This window comes from Neopelma chrysocephalum, unplaced genomic scaffold, assembly GCF_003984885.1.
Source record: "Neopelma chrysocephalum unplaced genomic scaffold, ASM398488v2 Primary Assembly neopelma1_123, whole genome shotgun sequence".
NCBI lineage: Eukaryota > Metazoa > Chordata > Aves > Passeriformes > Pipridae > Neopelma > Neopelma chrysocephalum.
The window spans coordinates 1,767,150-1,786,734 of NW_020897785.1; the positions used below are offsets into that span (position 1 = coordinate 1,767,150).

At 48.3% G+C, this 19,585-nt stretch overlaps 2 protein-coding genes across 7 annotated transcripts in view; both read left to right on the forward strand.

Annotated features, from left to right (window-relative positions):
* FBXO16 (F-box protein 16) overlaps window positions 1-12,759 on the forward strand; it is a 32,326-nt gene extending 19,567 nt beyond the window's left edge. For 4 of the 6 annotated variants that reach the window (XM_027697770.1, XM_027697771.1, XM_027697772.1 and 1 more), the window contains 3 exons: window positions 5,939-6,044; window positions 9,217-9,446; window positions 12,522-12,759. In XM_027697770.1, coding sequence (XP_027553571.1) covers window positions 5,939-6,044; window positions 9,217-9,446; window positions 12,522-12,645 — 460 coding nt within the window. In that variant the 3' untranslated portion in view covers window positions 12,646-12,759. The remainder of the gene's footprint in view (window positions 1-5,938; window positions 6,045-9,216; window positions 9,447-12,521) is intronic. The other 2 variants (XM_027697774.1, XM_027697775.1) reach the window with 1 other exon arrangement.
* Window positions 12,760-15,087: 2,328 nt separating this feature from the next.
* The window catches only part of ELP3 (elongator acetyltransferase complex subunit 3), a 98,043-nt gene continuing 93,545 nt past the window's right edge, over window positions 15,088-19,585 (forward strand). Inside the window, exon 1 of the mRNA XM_027697768.1 lies at window positions 15,088-15,108. The gene's annotated coding sequence lies outside the window, so the exon portion shown is untranslated. The remainder of the gene's footprint in view (window positions 15,109-19,585) is intronic.

The following is a 19,585-nucleotide window of genomic DNA, read 5'->3' on the forward strand; positions in this document are numbered from 1 at the left end:
CCAGTGAAAGCGCCCGGATTGTGTTAAAGTAAATAACTGATAGAGCCAAGATTATCCCCGTGCACAGGAACAATCAGCCCGTGAATTACCCCAGCCAGGGATTATTTGGCAGTTGAGCTCCTGTGCAGCTCTTTCCCAATGTGATTAACTCTGCTGGACCCACCACTCCTCCGGGCTGTTCCACAGCGTTCCCGGTGCCGGAGTAAAAGCCTTTTATGAATCACATTTTAATCCGCGTCCCCTGGTCCTTGGGTATTGCACTACTTCAAAGAGCTTCCCAGTTTCCACCTCACCCTCTTTCTGTGGTGTGTTTCCAAACTCCAGCACCGCTTTTGGGCCGAGTTCTTTGAGGCTTTACACTAAATGTTTGGACGAAACTCCTCCTGCCGCAAACAAATGTCCCGACATTATTTTCCTGAATAAAAAAGTTGTTCTAAACGTCTTTTTGGGCAGCAGCTCCCAAAGGTTTCTGTGAGGTTTAGGGTTCTCCTGTGCTGGCCGTGAAAAAATGTGGAAAGAGTTGAAAAAAGTTGAAAAGTCATTTTTTTTTCCCAGCGTGGAGCCGTAGATGCAGCCGAGAACCAAATGCAAACAATTCCGAGTTGGTAATGACACAGCCAACCCACTCCCTGTGTTCTCCTCCTAAGTGAGAGCTGAGCCTCTCTCCATTTGTGCAATGTTCCAGCAAATCTGGCATTTATCCTCAATTATGGAGGATTATTGCAGGGAGAGAGAGGAATTCTGTGAGATTTGCTTGTTTATCGAGGATCTGCCTTTAATATCACCTAAGCTGGAGGTAATTGCTGCTGCCTGGGCTCCTCTGCAATGATTATTCAGCAGCACAGGTGCAGCATTTCAGGTGCTGACCCAGCTTCCCGCTCACACAATGATGTTTGGTGCTTCTTTTCCATGGATACGGCGCCACCTGAGTCCCTTCTGCTGCCCCGTCCCAGAAATCCTCCCGGAAAGGCTCTTTATGGTGTTCCCTGCCCTTTGGTCAGGGTGTCCCTCTGGGGAGTGCCAAGCTTTGTTCTGAACAACCCACGGACCCCAAACTGTGCCCAGGTCTAGCTGGCTGAGCTTGGAATCTCCCGGGAATGCTGTGCAAGCTGCTCCACCCCCTGTGCACCCTCCAGGCCCGGGCAGACCCTGCCCTGACCGAGGGAGAACAGAAACCCGGGATAACAATCTCCGCCCCCCCGGGCGGTGTCAGGTGCGGGTTGTTCCTCAGATTAGATGGATTCTCGGAGCTCAAGGGCACGACAACCACCCCTCATGTAAAATGGATGTCAGAGGTAACGAAACCTGTGTAAAATGAGACGCTAAAACAATTTCCCAGGGTTTGCCAAAGGGAGTCTGGGAGAGGAAACGGGATTTGCTGCAGCCCTGGGTGAAGATAGAGAGGAAGGAGGGTTTTCTTGAGGTCACGGGAATGTGTGAGGGGACGTGGCAGGACTTGCAGGAAAGCAGGAGAGAGACAAAATGATGGCAGAGAAGGAATGACGGGAGAGAGCACTCGGAGGGTGGAAACCTGAGAGCCAACAAACCACTGGTGTTGTGCTGTGCCGAGGAAAAGCGGACTCGGAGGGAGCTCCGTGAGCAAACAAGGATCACATCAAAGGGATTCCTGACGCCGCCATCAAAGCAAGGTGTGAGGCCGGTCACTGGATCAAAGTTAATCCACCTAATTTCAGGGTAAATTGTGCAGAATTTAGGAGGTAATGAAAAAAAATCCAGTTTTTCGTCACTCTTGGAGCTGGTTAAAATGTCCCCGGAGCTCAGGCTCGCTCTGCATCGGGTTTCTGGTCCAGGGAGAGGGGAGGACTCTGCTGGTCATCAAGTCATGGGGTCACTGCTGGAATATTGGCTTTTAATGGAAGAGTTTGTGGAATCTCAGAATGGTTTGGGTGGGAAGGGATCTTAAAGCTCATCCAGTTCCAATTCCCTGCCACAGGCAGGGACACCTCCCACTATCCCAGGTTGCTCCAAGGGAATCCAGCCTGGCTTTGGACACTTCCAGGGATTAAAGGGCAGCCACAGCTTCTCGGGGCAACCTGTGCCAGGGCCTCACCACCCTCACAGGGAAGAATTCCTTCCCAATCTCCCATCTCTCCCTGCCCTCTGCCAGTGGGAAGCCATTTCCTGTGTCCTGTCCTCCATCCCTTGTCCCAAGTCCCTCTCCAGCTCTCCTGGAGCCCCTTTAGGCTCTGGAAGGGGCTCCAAGCTCTCCCTAGATCCTTCTTTTCTCCAGGTGTCCTCATGAATCCAGCATGGGAAGGGAATTTAAAGATCATCTTGTTCCACGGAATCACAGAATGGTTTGAGTTGGAAAGGACCTTAAAACTCATCCAGTTCCATGGGCAGGGACACTTCCCACTATCCCAGGTTGCTCCAAGCCCCGTCCAACCTGGCCTTGGACACTTCCAGGGATGGGGCAGCCACAGCTTCTCTGGGAATTCCATGCCAGCCCCTCTCCACCCTCTCAGCCAAGAATTCCATCCTAATGTCTCCTCTAAATCTCTCCTCTTTCAGTTTAAAACTGTTCCCCCTTGTCCCATCCCTGTCTGCCCTCGTGAAATGTCACTTCTTGCCATCCGTGATGACAAAGATGTGTCATCCCTTTCTTCATCGTCCTTTTGGGACGAGTCTTTCTCTACGTGGTCCCTTCCACAGCAGCATCAAAAACAGCTCTGCTGAGAATTCCCAGCGCAGAACTTCTCCCTGCTCAGCCAGAAAAAAAAGTGGAACACGGGAAGCGTAACAAGCTACAGTGAATTCTCGATTACACAGGGGAGTGGAGATGAAGGGAGTCCTATAAATGGTAACACAAGACATATTCTTCGGGCTATAAAACCATAATTGGCCATTTAGCTTTGAAAAATAAATCAGTAGGTTTCTGGGGAGCAGCTGGGGGAGGGTTTGGCCTGGATTGCGCTGGTGCTTCATGTCACTGGGGAGAGGAACCATCAAACTGTCCCAGAAAGTGGCAGAAAGGTGTTCATCTGCAATCTGGGTGATAATTGAAACCTATTTTTTTTTCTTTTCCGATGGATTTCTTGGCTTCTTGCTCAGCAAGTAACGAACCCGTGCTCTAAAAACTGAGTGGCAGCAACCACTGAAGGAGATTCCGTGGAGTGAAGGAGATGGGACAGAGATCCCCCAGAATGTTCTCTGGGAGGTTGGTGGGTTGGGCTGGGACAGGGTGGGAGAAGCTTTGCAGTCCCTGGGCGGTGAAATTAAGAAGAGCAATGATCAGCTGCACAGCCCAGGGAGTGGTGAGGTGGTAGGGAAGAGACCCAGCCAGGGCTTGGATTACAAATTGCCTGGAAGGGGTTATCAAAATCCCTCAGCTGAGTTTTGGCCGTGACTGTCGGTGTCATATTTTGTCACAGGGGTGGTTTCTGGTAGGTCTGGTTTGTTTTCTGCCCTTATTGTCCCAGTAGCTTTTTGTTATATCCCCCCCAAAAAAACCAAACAAACTCTCCCAGAGATCAGGAAGGATTTGTCTCTTTGGGCACAAAGAAACATTGCAAAGGGGAAGTGATAGATTTTTATCTCAAGTGTGGAAACGAGTGAGGAAATCTTCCTGTGGGACTCTGACCTGCCCCCAAGGGACCAGGAGGGGCCTTTGGGTCCCGGTTCTGCTGGGAGGCATCTGCTGCTTGTGCTGCCAATAAATCAAAAGATTTGCCTCCCACTTCAGCATGAATAATGGATTCCAATTCCAGCCCTGCCCTGGATGCCTGCCAGGATCATGTCCTTGTGCCTCGAGGAAGGGCCCTGCTACCTCTCATGGCAACAGCTCGGCCCCAAATGCGACCTCCTTCCCCCCACCTCTCCCGGCCAGCTCAGGCTTCTGGAAGGCAGCACTAATTCAGTGGGATAATTTATGGACGTAGGCTGGCTCTAAAACACAGTTGCATATTGTCCTGGGGTGTTTACCCAACGGGAAAATAATTACTTTCAGTTAATTGTTCTGTCGGCAGCCCTGACAAAGAGGGGCTCGCTCGCGTGAGAAGGACGTGCTGTATCCCTGCCCTTCGGAATCCCAACGCTTGGCTCCCGCTTGTCACGTTCTGGAATGTCCAGCCCAGTTCTCTGGGCCCGCTGGGCTTGTGGGAGTGAAAAATATTCCTTATGGGAAATGGAAATGGGAGGAAAACGGGGTGAGAATCAGCGAGTTCAGGGCTGGCAGCGAGAGACCTGCCGTTCTCATCCAGGCTCTGACGCCCTGGAGAAACTCATCCTCACTCCCTACGTTTTCCAGACCTTGAAATGGGATCGTGGTGGGGACCTGCTGCAGGAGGACACCCTGACACTATGGGGATGGACACCAGAATGCAGCAGGAGAGGTTGATATCCTCATTTTCAGCCACAAGGCCGGGTCTCCTTTCTATCTAAAGGTCACAGGATCCTTTAGGATGGAAAAGACCCTTAAGATCGAATCCAACCATCAGGCCCACCAGGATGACCAGTTTGCTCCCAGTTGGAATATTCTGGATTGAATTTTCTCCCTTGGCTGTCAGTGTTTATAAACAGAGTGCAGTTTGCCTCCATTTCCTCTTTGATTTAATGTTGGATTGGATTTTATGGCTCTGGACCTGCAGCCGGGCTGGGATGAGGGATGAGGGAATACCAGGCACGTGCTGCTCTTGGCTGCTTTGGGCAGGTGTGTGTTGGGTGGGGGGATCCTGCTCCTTTACAGAAGAAATGGGGCTTTCTGAGTCTTTCCACCCTTTACATCCATGGTTTTGGACTCCTCCTGTGCTTTTCAGCCTTCCTTCCAGGAGCCCAGAGGCACTGGGAGACACCCTCGGGCTTGCTGCTTGAAATTCCCGAATCCTGTCTTGTGGGATTGGAATGTGGTCGGGGAATGAGCCCCTTCAGAGGGGCTGATGGACCTGCCTGAGTTCTTCAAAGACCTTCCCCACAGTCTGGATTTTACTCCTGAGAGTGGAAAAACGTGCCAGCTGGACATATCCCAGTGTGATTCCCTGAATTTTCACACTGGAATATTCCTGTTCTGCCACTTCACTGTATTGACATTTTACTCCAGTATTGGAAAATTGTGGCAGCTGGTCATATCTCAGTGTGATTCCCTGAATTTTCACACTGGAATATTCCCGTCCTGACACTTAATTGTATTAACTTTAATAACAGCGGCATAGAAATGTCTAAATTGATAAATTTAGGTACATCTACAAGCCCTATGTGAGCTCCAGAAGAGTTTGGACAACGCTCTCAGGGCCATGGTGGGATTCTGGGAATGTCCTGTGCAGGGCCAGGGATTGGACTGGATGATCCTTGTGGGTCCCTTCCAGCTCAGGATGTTCTGTGATTCTATGATTTTATATATTTGTATATTTAGGTATTTTAGATATCTTTATATTTAATATGTAATTATATATAATTGAATATAATTATATAGTTATATATAATAATATGCATCATTATATAATGTATATTTACATGTATTTATATATTTAACGTGGGTTTTAAAATTTATATATTTATATATTTGGCTATAAAAACAGTGAATAAACACCTTGATGGAGGGGCAGCCCCCCCCAGCCTGTTTTAGTCTACAAATTACACTGATTTCACTGAAAACTCTCAAATTGATTGAGTTAAACTCCTTGAGTGTGAATTTCCCTGTAACATGTTATCTGGATTTTGCCTAAATCAGGAAGTTTGGAGTGTTCTGAGTGCTAGAAAGTTCTCATAACTTAAAAAACCGCTTATCATAAATTAAAAAGACCCCACCAGTCTGAGCCCAGAATGTGATTTGTGCTCTCTTGGGCTGCCCCAGGTGGGATCAAACGTGAGCTCTTAAATTGTGGCTTTTCACGTGGCAACAGCACGAGGGATTTTCCTTTTCCTCAATCCCGGGGAAGCAATTCCAGAGCATTTATTAATCCTGTTGTGTTGGACTCTGCAGGAGAAGGAAGGGAGGAGGGGAGACCCCAGACCTGAGCCGACAGGCAGCCGAGAGGAAAAGGAGAGCGGGACGTGCATCCAACCAGCTCCGGAAGGAGAAATCCCTGGCAAGTATCTCCAGCCTGGAATTGGATCAACTGTCTCCATGTCATGCACTCCCAGGAATATTTGAGCTCCAAGTTTTCACTTAGGGAAGTGCTCCTGATGTAAAATCATGGAATTATAGAATATCCCGAGTGGGAAGGACCCACAAGGATCATCCAGTCCAACTCCTGGCCCTGCACAGGACATTCCCAGAATCCCACCATGGCCCTGAGAGCGTTGTCCAAACTCTTCTGGAGCTCACACAGGGCTTGTAGATGTACCTAAATTTATCAATTTAGACATTTCTATGCCGCTGTTATTAAAGTCAATCCAATTTACTGGCACGACAGGAATATTCCAGTGTGAAAATTCAGGGAATCCCACTGGCATATGTCCAGCTGGCACATTTTTCCACTCTCAGGAGTAAAATCCAGACTGTGGGGAAGGTCTTTGAAGAACTCAGTCAGGTCCAGCCGCCCCTCTGAAGGGGCTCATTCCCCCTTCCACATTCCAATCCCACAAGACAGGATTAGGGAATTTCAAGCAGTAAGGCCGAGGGTGTCTCCCAGTGCCTCTGGGCTCCTGGAAGGAAGGCTGAAAAGCACAGGAGGAGTCCAAAATCATGGATGTAAAGGGTGGAAAGACTCAGAAAGCCCCACTTCTCCTGTAAAGGAGCAGGATCCCCCCACCCAACACACACCTGCCCAAAGCAGCCAAGAGCAGCACGTGCCTGGTATTCCCTCATCCCTCATCCCAGCCCAGCTGCAGGTCCAGAGCCATAAAATCCAATCCAACATTAAATCAAAGAGGAAATGGAGGCAAACTGTTTATAAATATATATTTATAAATCATCAAGGGGGACCTGCCGTGGGTGAGGAAGGGACAGCGACTGTCGGCATGGGGACAGTGACCTTGTTCCCTGCCCCTCCCTCCCTCTGCTCAGGCTCCATTTCCACGCTTTCCACACAGCCCTGGCACAATTCCCTCGGGGCACATCCCTTCCCAAAAGCTTCCCTGCTTTGCCCACAGCTCCCGATGGCTGCGGTTTGTCGCTGGGTTGTCGCCGAGCTGAGCCCGAGCGAAGCTCTGGCACTGAGGCTTCTTTGTGCTCCGGGCTGCAAAAATAGGGCATCCCCTCCATCAGAGGAGCCTCGGGAAGTTCGGCTTTTAGAAAACTCCATGGGGTCGGTTTTTTTGTGGATGTGGCAACGAATAACTGCCGGAAGAGGGATGTGCTCACGGGCGTGTCGGGGGCTTTCGGGAAGCAGACCTGGGAATGTGTTTTTCCACGAAAGCCAGGGAAGGGGTTGGAGGTTTTGCATAAAAGACAGGCATTGTCTCCAGGAATGGGGAGGCTCCTCCCGACCCAAATACGGCCTGTTTGCAAGGAAAAGGATTCAGTCGCTGTTAAATGATGTAAATAATGATGATTGTAATTATTCAGCCCTTGTCTTACAGTTTCCACTCTCCAATGGTTCCCTCTGATCCGAGCGTCCCTCCACGGATTCATTCCACCGCATCTCTCCCTTTCACATTTAAAGCTGTTTCGTTGTCAGTCCCGAAGAGAAAAAAAAAATCTCAGTTCAGGCCTAAAATACGTTAATTTGATTCTTTCCCCCCAGATTTTACCAAAGTTATTGCTCTTCAAAGTTAATGAACCTGAGCAGGAAGGCACAAGCACCTTGGGCTGGAATTCCAAAGGCTTCTGTTCCTCCTGGTTTTAGAGTTATCCACGTTCCAGTAGGAGAGCTGTGCTTTTTATTCTCACACAAAACCTCCTTTAATGACAACAGCACCATGAGACAATAAAGCTGAGGTTACACCAGGCTGGTGCATAGAAAAAGAAAATAAATATATATATAAATATAATTCGCCAGGAATAATGCAAAATTAATTTCCATTTGTTATTAAAGCAGCATTGGAAAACCTTGCTGAAATGAAGACCTTTGAAAAGGCTCTTATTTAATCAAGTCCAAATAAAGAGGCTTAATGTGCAAATCTTTCAGTAAATCCTTAGAAGAAAAAAAAGAGACCATGATGAAAGAATAAGTGCCCAAGGCAGGCAAACATCAAGTCAAATTAAAAGGCAGCCCTTGAATAGATCAGTGATTCAAGTGCAGAAAGTAGGTGAGAATAAAGTGAATTACAGCCAATAATAAAGATGGAAAAAGGGTTATTAGAGGGAGCTCCCGGCTCAGGAGGCAACAACACACCAAAGTGGAATAAAAACACCTAATGAAGGTGATGACCCAAGTCCTGGAATTGCATCCACCGGCTCCACATTTGCATGGGGTGAATCAGTTCTCCCCTGGAAAACCTGGGAGGTTTTGGAGTTTATTAGTGATCGTGGAAAGCACAGAGTGCGACCACTTCATTTAGAATAAATTAAAGTAAATTAGCTCAATTACAAGGCGTAGTAAATTGCGATGGATTAAGTTAATTAAGGCTGTGAATGAATTAGGGCCACGTTCCTTCCTAGGGATGCACAGGAACCCCCCCATGTCTCTGCAGTGGGGAGAGAATCGATGTTTGGAGTGAAAATCACATTTATAATGGACAGAAGATGAAGGTCCAGGGCTCCCAGCACCTACACATGGTCCTGCCCAATGTACATTTACCTTCTGCAAACCCTATTTTGAATTTTATTTACTCAACATGATAATGTTTGTTCACTGTTCTTGCCAAACAATTTGTATCAGCCCGAAAAACCCAAGTTGTTGGTCTGAATAACCTGTGGGGTTTTTTGAATCTTTGGGGATCTTCCTCAAGGAATAAACTGTGATATTAAGATTTTTTAATTTTTATTATTATTATTATTTTTTGTTGAATTTTGATCTTCTGTTAAAATAGATTTCATCCTTTACACTGAGACACTTCCAGACACCAAGCAAGGCTGGGATCAGTCACAGCCACGAGCACGGGAAGGGGGGGGGAGAAATCGGGGAATTAACATCTGGATTGCTGCAGAGAATTAATTAATTAATTAATGTGGGTTCAGCTTTACTGGCATCACTTTCTGAGGTCTTTTTGTCCTCAAGGTAAACTTAATCCCACAGCACAGGACACTGCAAGTGCTCATATCATCTAGGGATAAAATGTACAGAATGTGTAGAATTTATGGAAGTTCTCAGTGGATTCCAAGCTTTCCAGTCCCTCTGAAGCTGTTGGGATGTTGATGTTGTCTTCTCTTCCCAGACGTGGCTCCCTGCAGATCCTGAGTGTCTTCCAAAGCCGCCAGCTCGTCCCAGCTGGGCCGCCCATCGCTCCGCTGGGAACCTGCCCCCCAAGGCAGCGGCAAAGGCCCTGGCCCAGAGCTCCCAGTGGAACGCCGGGATACGACCGGCACCCGTCCGAGCTCCGAGACCAAAGCCACGTGGGAGAGGGACTGGAGATGTCACCAGGATGGAGAGCAGAGCTCCATGTCAGTAAGATGTCCTGTCCCATGGGGAGGCTGTTCTAGAGCCTGGCAATATCCAGATCGTGGAATCATGGAATGGTTTGGGTGGGAAGGGACCTTAAAGACCATCTTGTTCCAGCCCCCTGCCATGGGCAGGGACACCTTCAATTATCCCAGGTTGCTCCAACCTGGCCTTGGACACTCCCAGGGATCCAGGGGCAGCCACAGCTTCTCTGAGCAACCTGTGCTAGGGCCTCACCACCCTCCCAGCCAGGAATTCCTTCCCAATCTCCCATCTCTCCCTGCCCTCTGGCAGTGGGAAGCCATTCCCTGTGTCCTGTCCCTCCAGCCCTTGTCCCAAGTCCCTCTCCAGCTCTTCTGGAGCCCCTTTAGGCACTGGAAGGGGCTCCAAGGTCTCCCTGGATCCTTCTCTTCTCCAGGTGAACCCCCCCCCCAGCTCTCCCAGCCTGGCTCCAGAGCAGAGGGGCTCCAGCCCTTGGAGCATCTCCAGGGCCTCCTCTGGACTCTCTCCAGCAGCTCCACATCCCTCTGCTGTTGTTCCCAGAGCTGGAGGCAGCTCTGCAGGGGGGTCTCACCTGCGGGGACAGAGGGGCAGAATCCCCCCTCCCCTGGTGTGGGATCAGCCCAGGACACGGGGGGTTTCTGGGCTGGAGCTTGTTGAGCTTTTCATCCACCATCACCCCCAGGTCCTTGTCCTCAGGGATCCTCTCAATCCTTTCATCCCCCAGCCCGTGTCTGTGCTTGGGATCCAGCAATCCCGCTGTCCTTGTCACCAGCAGAGCTGTTACATTTAGAGCCCAGAGGGAAGGAGGTGACACTGGCTGGGTGTTTCTGTGGGGGAAGGACAGGGATGGTGGGAATGCAGATGATGGGGATTTGCTGCATCGGAAGAGAACTTATGGCCAGAGATGTCACATCCAGCACTTCCCAAACCCACCTGTCCCAGCTGTCATCTTGGAATGAACACTGGCACGGGCCCCACACGGGTTTAACTCACCAACACTGCCCGGCAGAGCAAGAGATGTGGCCGTGGGCTCCATCCAAAGTCCAGGGACTCTGCCAGGTCCTGGAAAGAATCCAGGAGGAGCTGGTGTGGTTGGGTTGGAACCAGAGCCCTCAGCAAATTCCAGCCCAGAGCAGTGAACTCCAGGCAGAGAACAGCTGAGGAAGCAGCTGATTCAGAAATGCCTCCCAAAAATAAGGGGGCGGAATGACACCATCCCAAAGAATCTCGTGCCGTTTCAGTCTGGGCTTGGCTTGGGAAGCTCTCCATGTCTCCCCAAGGTCCTCAGTGTCTGCAGCCCCCTGGGAAAGTCTTTTGGGTACCTTTGAGGAGCACCAACACTTGTGCAGGTTTTGGTGAAAGTCCTCTCGGTTCACAAGTGGGTTTTAACGGCTTAATTATGGCTTTAGTCCATAAGGATTAAAATCTGTGACCCCTGAGGGTTTTCGGTTGTGCAAGAAGGATGAAGAACCTGGAGGGAGCAATGGAAAATAGGATTCTGATGGGACACTGTTAAGATTTTCAGGGAGATCACAGCGGTGGAATGGGCAGAGCTCCTACAAGGCAACAATTGTCCAGTAATTATTGGTGATCCCATCTAGAAGGGAGATGATGGAACACGTGGAAAGCTCCGGCATCCCTCTGGGTCTCCCTGGAATCCTGCATTTTTAGCAGGTCCATAGGCTGATCTCCATGAGGAGGAAGTGAGTGATCACAAATCCTCCTGTGGGAGATGAAAGGATCTAGACACAGCTGAAGGGGAAAGCACTGGGATGAGAAAGATTGGATTGGATATAGGATTGGATATTGGGAACAATTCCTTCATGGAAAGGGTTTTCCAGATGTGGCACAGCTGCCTGGGGCAGTGGTGGATTCCCATCCCTGGAGGGATTTAAAATCCCTGTGGATGTGGCACTTGGGGACCTTGGTTAGTGATGGCCTTGGAAGTGCTCAGGGAACGGTTAAACTCGATCTTGGAGTGGTTTTCCAACCTAAATAATTCCATGATTCCATGAATGAGGCCTAAGGAAAACGCACAAAGACTTCTCCATGTGGGAAGTGGGACATAAACGCATCCTGGCCATAAAAGCATCAGGATCAGGCCAGAGGGTCACAGTCCCTCCCTGTGCTAAAGCCATACAAGGTTCCTACAAAAGAGGACCCTCATCCTGGAATTCCATCACCTGGACAGAGCTGTGGGAATGTTGTGAGCTGGATTAGGACCAAGTCATCCAGAGTTAAGGGCAGGCTCTGGGCCTTGGATATGGTGTTGACAGTTCCAGTCAATCCAGGGAATTCTGCTGGTCTGGCAGCAGGGTTGGGGCGGCTTCCCAGGAATGCATCACTCGGCTCCAGAGGGAATTGGAATGGGAAGAAGGTGTTTGAGTGTCTGAGCTTCTGGGAACCAAACTGCAGGTGCTGCTGAGAGGGGGTTAGTGCTGGCAGAGAGGATGTGGGAGCACAGGGAATTCCTGCAGGGATGTGGCCACCCAGTGACTGTTACTGGTGCCAGAAAGGTGGAGGGAACTGGTGCCTGCCGGGATGTGCCGCGTCCGGCCTCGGCTGCAGCTGAATTCCCTCTGCGTGGCAGGGAATTCTGTGTGTGAGGAAAGGGTTAGTGGGGAAGCAAACTCCTTACAAACACCACTGTGGTAAAAAAATCCCAAGGAAATGATCCCTGAGGGATTGCATTTGGATGAGGTGCAATTTGCAAGGCAAAACTATGTAATTTTTTTTTTTTAATATCAGAGAGAGACAAATCCCATTTTAATTCCTTCGGTGACCTCTCCAGGACCTTTGTGAACTCTGCCAGGCTTTTCCCAAGGTAAACTCTACCTGGGCTTTGCCAGGGAATGTCTGCAGATCGCCAGGAAGTGGCAGGAAAAGTCAAGATGTTTTGATTGATGCTGATTTTCTCTATAATGAGATGACGGAGGGAAATAATCCAGATTTGTAAAGGTATTTGAGGTATTAAATGCCACCAAAATCCCAAGGATTGGCTGAGCACCTAAACAGGTTTAGAATGTGAATTCTCTGCCTGAGTTAATCTGATCCCGACATTATTTCTCCTCCCTCCAGCATCTCCAGTGTTCGAGGCTCAGCCCTGGCACATTCCTACATCCAGCCAAGGATCCAACTCGGAATGAGGGAGGATCCAGAGTGTCCTTCATCCAAGCTGGACAGAAACTTCTCTGCCTGGTAGTGGGAAAACAAAATGTTGCTGCTGGTCTTTGGGATCTCAACCTGGTTTCCCGTTGCTGGTGCTTTATCCTCTTTTCCTTCTGGATGTGTCACCTCTGAAATGTTCACTTGGAATTTTGACCATGGAGACACTTGCTTGGATCCTTTCTAGGGCTGCTGGACCTCCTGTGAGCTTTTCTATGGATCATTTGGACAAATCTTAGGGCACATCCCACGGTCTGAGCTGCTCTGTGATGCTTTGCCAGGGAATCGCAGGAGTTGTCTGGGCACCAATGGGATTCTGAAAGATGAGGGATGACTTCCAGCCACTGGGAATTATGGAAATTCTACCCTCCCTACAAATGGAGTGCTTTACCACCAGCGCATCCTTCAGCTGCGACCTCCGGCTCCTGCCAAATCAGCTGGAAAGCACCAGGCTGGGCAAGGGAAGAGCGTGGAAGAAAGGAGAATCAAGGAAAACGCTCCAAGAAAAAGCCGGTTAGGGCTGTGCTGGAAACAGAATTTCTCTCCCTCATGTTGAACAAGGCAAATCCATCTTTTCAATCATGTTAGTGAGAAGGAAATCAATTCCCACATTCTGGATTGCAGCACACGGATCTGTGTGGGGAGCTGGCACTTGTTATTTAGGAGGATGTAAATCAGGGACTGTTACTGGGATTTTTCTGGGATTAAGGAATTTCCCAGTAAATTCAACAAATAGCAATTTTTAAGGATAAGGGGATTGAATGCTCAGCAACTGTAACTCCTTGCCTGGTCATATCCCAGAGCAAGAGAGCTGGGATAAAACTGAACCTTTCCGGGTGTTGGGAAGAGTCACAGCACGCCCAGGAATCCTCAACATTTCACATTCCAGAGGGAATGCCAAAATCCCAGAATCATTAAGGCTGGAAAAGACCTTCAAGATCATCAAGTCCAACCATCAACCAGCATCACTCCCATGTTCACCCTTAAACCATGTCCCCAGGTGCCACATCCATGTGTTTTTGAAGACTTCCAGGGATGGGGACCGTTCCAGTGCTTTACAACCCTTCCCATGAAGAAACTGTTCCCAAAATTGCTCCAAATCATTGATAAGGCAACTCAGTGAGTCTCCCTCTCCCAGACTTCGGTGTTTCCTTTTCCCAGTTGTCCTGGATGCTTGGAAGGACGAGTTCATCTCAAAAAACACGATGGCCTAAGAACTAATAAGCCTGAGCTGTCACCTCTCAAAGGAACTTGCAGACAGGAATTATCTCATGGATTTTAGGATCTGTTGATTATCTGTTGACTAATGAATTTTGATTTGGAAGGGCCAATTATTGAGCAATTGAAGTGAGATGGGGCAAATCCCATCCAAAACATTCATCAGCATCATTCCCAAATCTCTCCTCACGAGCCTTTTTTTTTTTATTTCCCAGGAAACCAAGGTAAAGGGATTGCTCCATGGGTGCTTCCTTGGCTTCTCAAGGAGCTGTTCCAGCTCTTTTTCTGGTCTCCACGAGGCAGCAGTTGATCCACAAACAGCAAAAACCTACTCAAGGAAAGGATGTAACCCTGCAGCAATGCTTTTCCTTTCTCATCAATGACCACATTCCCTGGAATCATCCAGCTCCCAGGGTCCTGGAGGTGAGTCCTGGACATCACCATGCCTTTGCTGCAGCAGATCACGTGTCTTAAGTGCTCACTGTACATTTTCAACCTCAAACCTTCCCTGATTTATACAGTTTTTGTAGTTCTGATGCTGTAAAATAACAACCAGGGACGTGCCAAGCCAAGGAGATTATCCCTGGAATAACAGCGGAGCTACGCAACGCCCTGGTGGGATCCTATTAATCAGAATTAAATCATATATCCTTGAAATATATCATGTGTAATGTACTGTCTGTAAAGTTAACACACCTTACATCATTCCTGAGGTCAGCAAACAGGTCAGAATCTGAAAAGGAGAGAAATAAAATCCAGAGGGAGAGTCTCCATCACCTGGGAGCTGCTGGAAGCCACATCCCCCCGGGCTGCTGATCTGCAGGGGCAGGTGGTTGTTCCCCCTCCTTTGTAGCGTTTCCAGATCTGCGGGGAAGGAATTGCCAAACCAGAACAGAGGGAGGCGGTTGTGCCCTCGCCCTTCCTCGTAGATGCACATTTCCCAGCCCTGCCCGGCGTTCCCAGATCCTGCCCCGTGGATCTCATTAGCCACAGCCTTTGACTGGAGAACTGAAGGTGCCTTTTGAAGCCCAGAGGCCACTGAATCAGCTGAATTCCAGCGGCACGAGCAGGATCAGGATGGGAGCTGCCGGCTACAGCCCTGCTCAGGTGTGGGGAGCAAACCCCACCAATCCAACCCCATCCCTGCCCAAAGCTCCACCTGCAGTGCCCTGGTGTTCCCGGCCCGGAGCGACGGCACGTTTGGAGTTCGGCTTTGGAGCCAAAATGAAGTTTTCCTAATTATTTCTCTTCTGGGTTAAAGAGACACAGAAAGTTGGGAAAGGGAATGTGTGTAACTCGAGTTGATGGGAGCTGCAGGTTGGATTGAGGTGAGGATTTTTGGAAATGTCCAGCCTTTGTGGGGAGGTGGGAGACGAGCTGCTGCCAGGGAAGTGGGAACACTTGGAGGGGGAAGTCTCAGCAGTGGCTGAGGGATAATGGATTAAAGGATGGCTGTGGAAGAGCATGGAGACCTTGTGGTAAAGGGAAAGCAGCCAGTGAGAGGAGTCAAATCAAGATTAAAAGTTGCTTTAATCAGCAGATGGAGCTGATAAGGAGCAGAGAGCAAAGCTCAGCTCAGTAAGGAAGGGCTGAGATGAGGAGGCAGCCACAGGGTGTGAGGGATTGTTTTTAGGGAGGCAGAGGGATATGGGAGTTGGTTTGGAGTCCATCACCTTGTCCCTGATGATGTGTTTAGATCCATCACCTTATTGTAAATTGAAAATAAATTAAAAAATAAAAATAAAATAAAAATACAGTGAAAATAATAAATAAAATAAAAAGCAAAACATAAAATAAAAATTAAAAATTAATTACTAAATAAAATTAAAATAAATAATTTAAAAATGAAATAAAAATAAAAGTAAATAAAAAAACAAACAATAAAACATAAACCAAAAAATTATTAAATAGCATAAAATAAAAATTAAAATAAAAAATAAAAATAAAATAAAAATAAATTTAAAAATTAAAAACGGAATAAAAATAAATAAAAAATAAATTACTAAATAAAAGAAAAATAAAAATAATAAAATAAAAAAATAGATAAATAAATACAAATAAATAAAAATAAATTACTAAATAAAATAAAAATTAAAATTAAAATTATAAAATAAATAGATAAATAAATACAAATAAATAAAAAATAAATTACCAAATAAAATTAAAATTAAAATTAAAATTATAAAATAAATAGATAAATAAATACAAATAAATAAAAATAAATTACTAAAAAATAATTAAAAATATAAACAAAAGCCAAATAAAAAAAATAAAAAATAAAAAAAAATAAATTTAAAAAAACCCAAAAAATAAATTAAAAATAAAAATAAAATAATAATATAAAATAAAGTAAATTATTGTGCACCTCGCACAGGTATCCTGCCTGTCCCATGCTCCATGCCATCCTCAAAAACACCCTGCAGCTGAGTTCCATGTGGAATGTGCTCCCCCAAAAAACTCAGGGGCAAGAATTGCTGTAATTCCAACGGCCAGACACATGGACAACCCCTGAGTGCACCTGGAATGTCCCCTGAGGCACAGCAGCTGCTGGAATAGGTCTGGGAAGGTGATGGCAGCAGATGCAGGGCTGGGGAGATGCTTTGGAACAGCCCATATCCCAACACAACCCCTTTCCAAACCACGGGATAAGCTGCTGGTTGGCACAGGACGCTCGGGAGACCCCCGGGGAGGCCAAACCACAGGCACAGGCAGGTCCAGGCACTGCAGGGCACTCCCAGCACATCCTGTAGGAAGGAAACTCAGTTCAAGCTCTCCAAAAAAGCCCTGGAGGCAGGAGGTTGCAGTGGGAGCAGACGGTTTAAATCCTATTTTCAATCCCAAGCCGGGATCTGGTGGGATGGTGCCAAAGCCACCCAGGGAGGGGAGGAAGGTGAGATGATCATGGACACAGGACCGTGTGCCCTTTTCCCTTTCCCTTTTCCCTCCCTGAAACCCCTACTGGCCCTTCAGGCCCCAGGCACACACCAGTCCTGACTGTGACCCCAAAAATCCTCATGTCAGCCCACAGACCCAGAGGTTTCCAGGGAAAGCTTTTTACCAGCCCACAAATCCCAAGACCAGGTCCCGTGGCCATTTCCAGCATATCCCTTCAGTTTTATCTATCATTTGGTGGTTTTTTCAATTCTGGAGGCCTGTTTTTCCTCGCTGCCTGTTCTCTCCCCCTCTGCAGCCCTGTTGTTTCATCTCCCCTCTGCTCACAGGCAGGTTCCTCATCCACCAGAATCCAGAGGTTGACTAGGGCACCACCAGTGAGGAGATTTAGGAGCTGGTGGCACCAGCGAGGCTCTGGCTCACAGCAAAAACCAAACAAAAGCAAGTAGTTCCCCACATGGGATGTAATTCAGCTTTGGAATTCCCTGTCTCCGGAAGCTGTAGATGTTTAAGCTGATGTGGGCTCTAGAAGCCACTGGAGATTCATGGGAGAATTCCAAGCTCATTTTATAGGAATTTGGGCTGGAAAGGACCCCAGGAGGTCCCAGGTGGCTGAGGGTCTTCAAATCCTCCAAAGGAGGAGATGACACAACTTCAGGCAACACACTCTGACACTCAGAGAATCATGGAATGTCCTGAGTTGGAAGGGACCCACAAGGATCACCCAGTCCAACCCCTGGCCCTGCACAGGACACCCCAACAATCCCACTCTTCCCCTGTTGTCCAAATGCTCCTGGAGCTCTGGCAGCCTTGGGGCCGTCCCCACTGCCCTGGGGAGCCTGTTCAGTGCCCGACCACCCTCTGGGGGAAGAACCTTTTCCTGAGATCCCCTTGGCTGGTCTGGTGATGAAAAAGTTCCTCCTTACACCCAGTTCGAACCTTTCTCCTTGAAATTCTCACCTGTTCCCTCCCACCCTCCCAGCACTGTGCAAACACAACATCCCTCAGACCTCCCGAAGCCCTTCCCTCTCCTCATCCTCTCCCCTCAAATACCCTCATCCCCTTCCCTGCTCCCTCCCAGCATCCCGTGCTCCGCTCTCCCTGCGCTCCGCAGGAGCCCGCACATCTCCAGGCGGGATTTTCAGCCTTTTGTCAGGAAAACGCCGCCTGTTTTCCCTCCTCATCTCGATGCTCTGCTACCACCTAGCGCTGACAGGGCGCGGGGCCCTCAGGCCGGTGTGGGGGTCCCTCAGGGGGATTCCCAGGATATCCGTGGGCTGTGCCAAGTGGGAAGAAGACTGATAGCCAGATCCCGGGGAAAGCTGGAGTTTGGTGGGGAAAATAGGATGATCCCGCTACTGGGAATTTGAAACAGATGGATTTTTACCTTCTCCTCTTTTAGTCATCAGCCAGAAGAGCAGCAATAGGGTTGTGTCCAGTGCTGGGTCCAGCTGTGGACTCGTCAGGACAGGAGGGACATGGAGCTCCTGGAGCAGCTCCAGTGGAGGGAGACAAAGATGCTGAAGGGATAGAGCATCTCCATGACCAAGAAAGGCTGAGGGAGCTGGGGCTGTTCAGCCTCGAGAAGAGAGACTGAGAGGGGACCTCACTCATGTCTGTAGGGTCTGCAGGGAGGGGGCAGAGGATGGACCAGGCTCTGCTCGGGGGGCCCAGCAATGGGACAAGAGGAACGGGCAGGAACTGATGCCCAGGAAGTTCCACCTGAACATGAGGAAGAACTTCTTTGCTGTGCAGTGACCCAGCACTGAACAGAGACGAGAAAGGGTGTGGAGTCTCCTCACTGGGGATATTCCAGACCTGTCTGGACACAATCCTGTGCCGTGTGCTCTGGGATGACCCTGCTTGAGCAAAGAGTGGGGACCAGATGACCCACTCTGGTCCCTTCCAACCTGAACCATTCTGTTATTCTGTGATACTGAGATTCTGTGGTTCTGTCATTCTGTGATTTCCTAACTGTGTGAGTCCGTGATCTTTGGATTCTGCGACTCCGTGATTCTATGAGTATGTGAGTCTGTGATTATGTGAGTCTGTAATGCTGTGATTCCATGATTCTGTGAGTCCATGAGTCTGTGATTCTGTGACTCCATGATTGTAAATCAGTGACACTGAGATTCTGCCATGAGATGTTGCAATTCCACGATTCTGTAATTTTGTGATTGTGACTTTGTGACCCCGCGTTTCCGTGACTCTGTGATTCTGTGATTCCATGATTCTGTGAGTCTGGGATTCTGAGATACTGTAATTCTGAGATTCTGTGACTCTGATGCTGTGACTCTGATGAGTCTATGAGTCTGCGGTTCCATGACTCTGATTTCATGAGTCTGTCATTCTGTGATGTTGTGATTCCATGGTTCTGTAATTTTGTGACTGTAGTTTTGTGACTCTCTGACTCTGTGACTGATTTCATGACTCTGTGACTGAGATTCATGAGTCTGTGGGTCTGTGATTCTGTGATTCTGTGAGTCTGTGATTCTGTAACTGTGGTATCCCGGGATTCTGTAATTCCATGACTCTCAGCTTCTGTAATTCTGTGATTCTGTGATTTTGTGAGTCTGTGATTCTGAGAGTCCATGAGTCTGTCATTCCGTGATTGTGTGATTCTGCAATTCCATGACTCTGTGATTCCATGATTCTGTTATTCTGAGGGTATGTGCTTCTGTGATTTTGTTATTCTGTGATTTTGTTATTCTGTGACTGTGATTCCAGGATTCTATGACTCTGTGATTCCATGATTCTGAGTCTGTGACTGATTCTCTGGTTCTGTGATTCTGAGCCTACGATTCTGTAATTCCGTGACTCTGTGATTCCCTGATTCAGTGACTTGACCGCCGGTGCCGCAGCCCCGA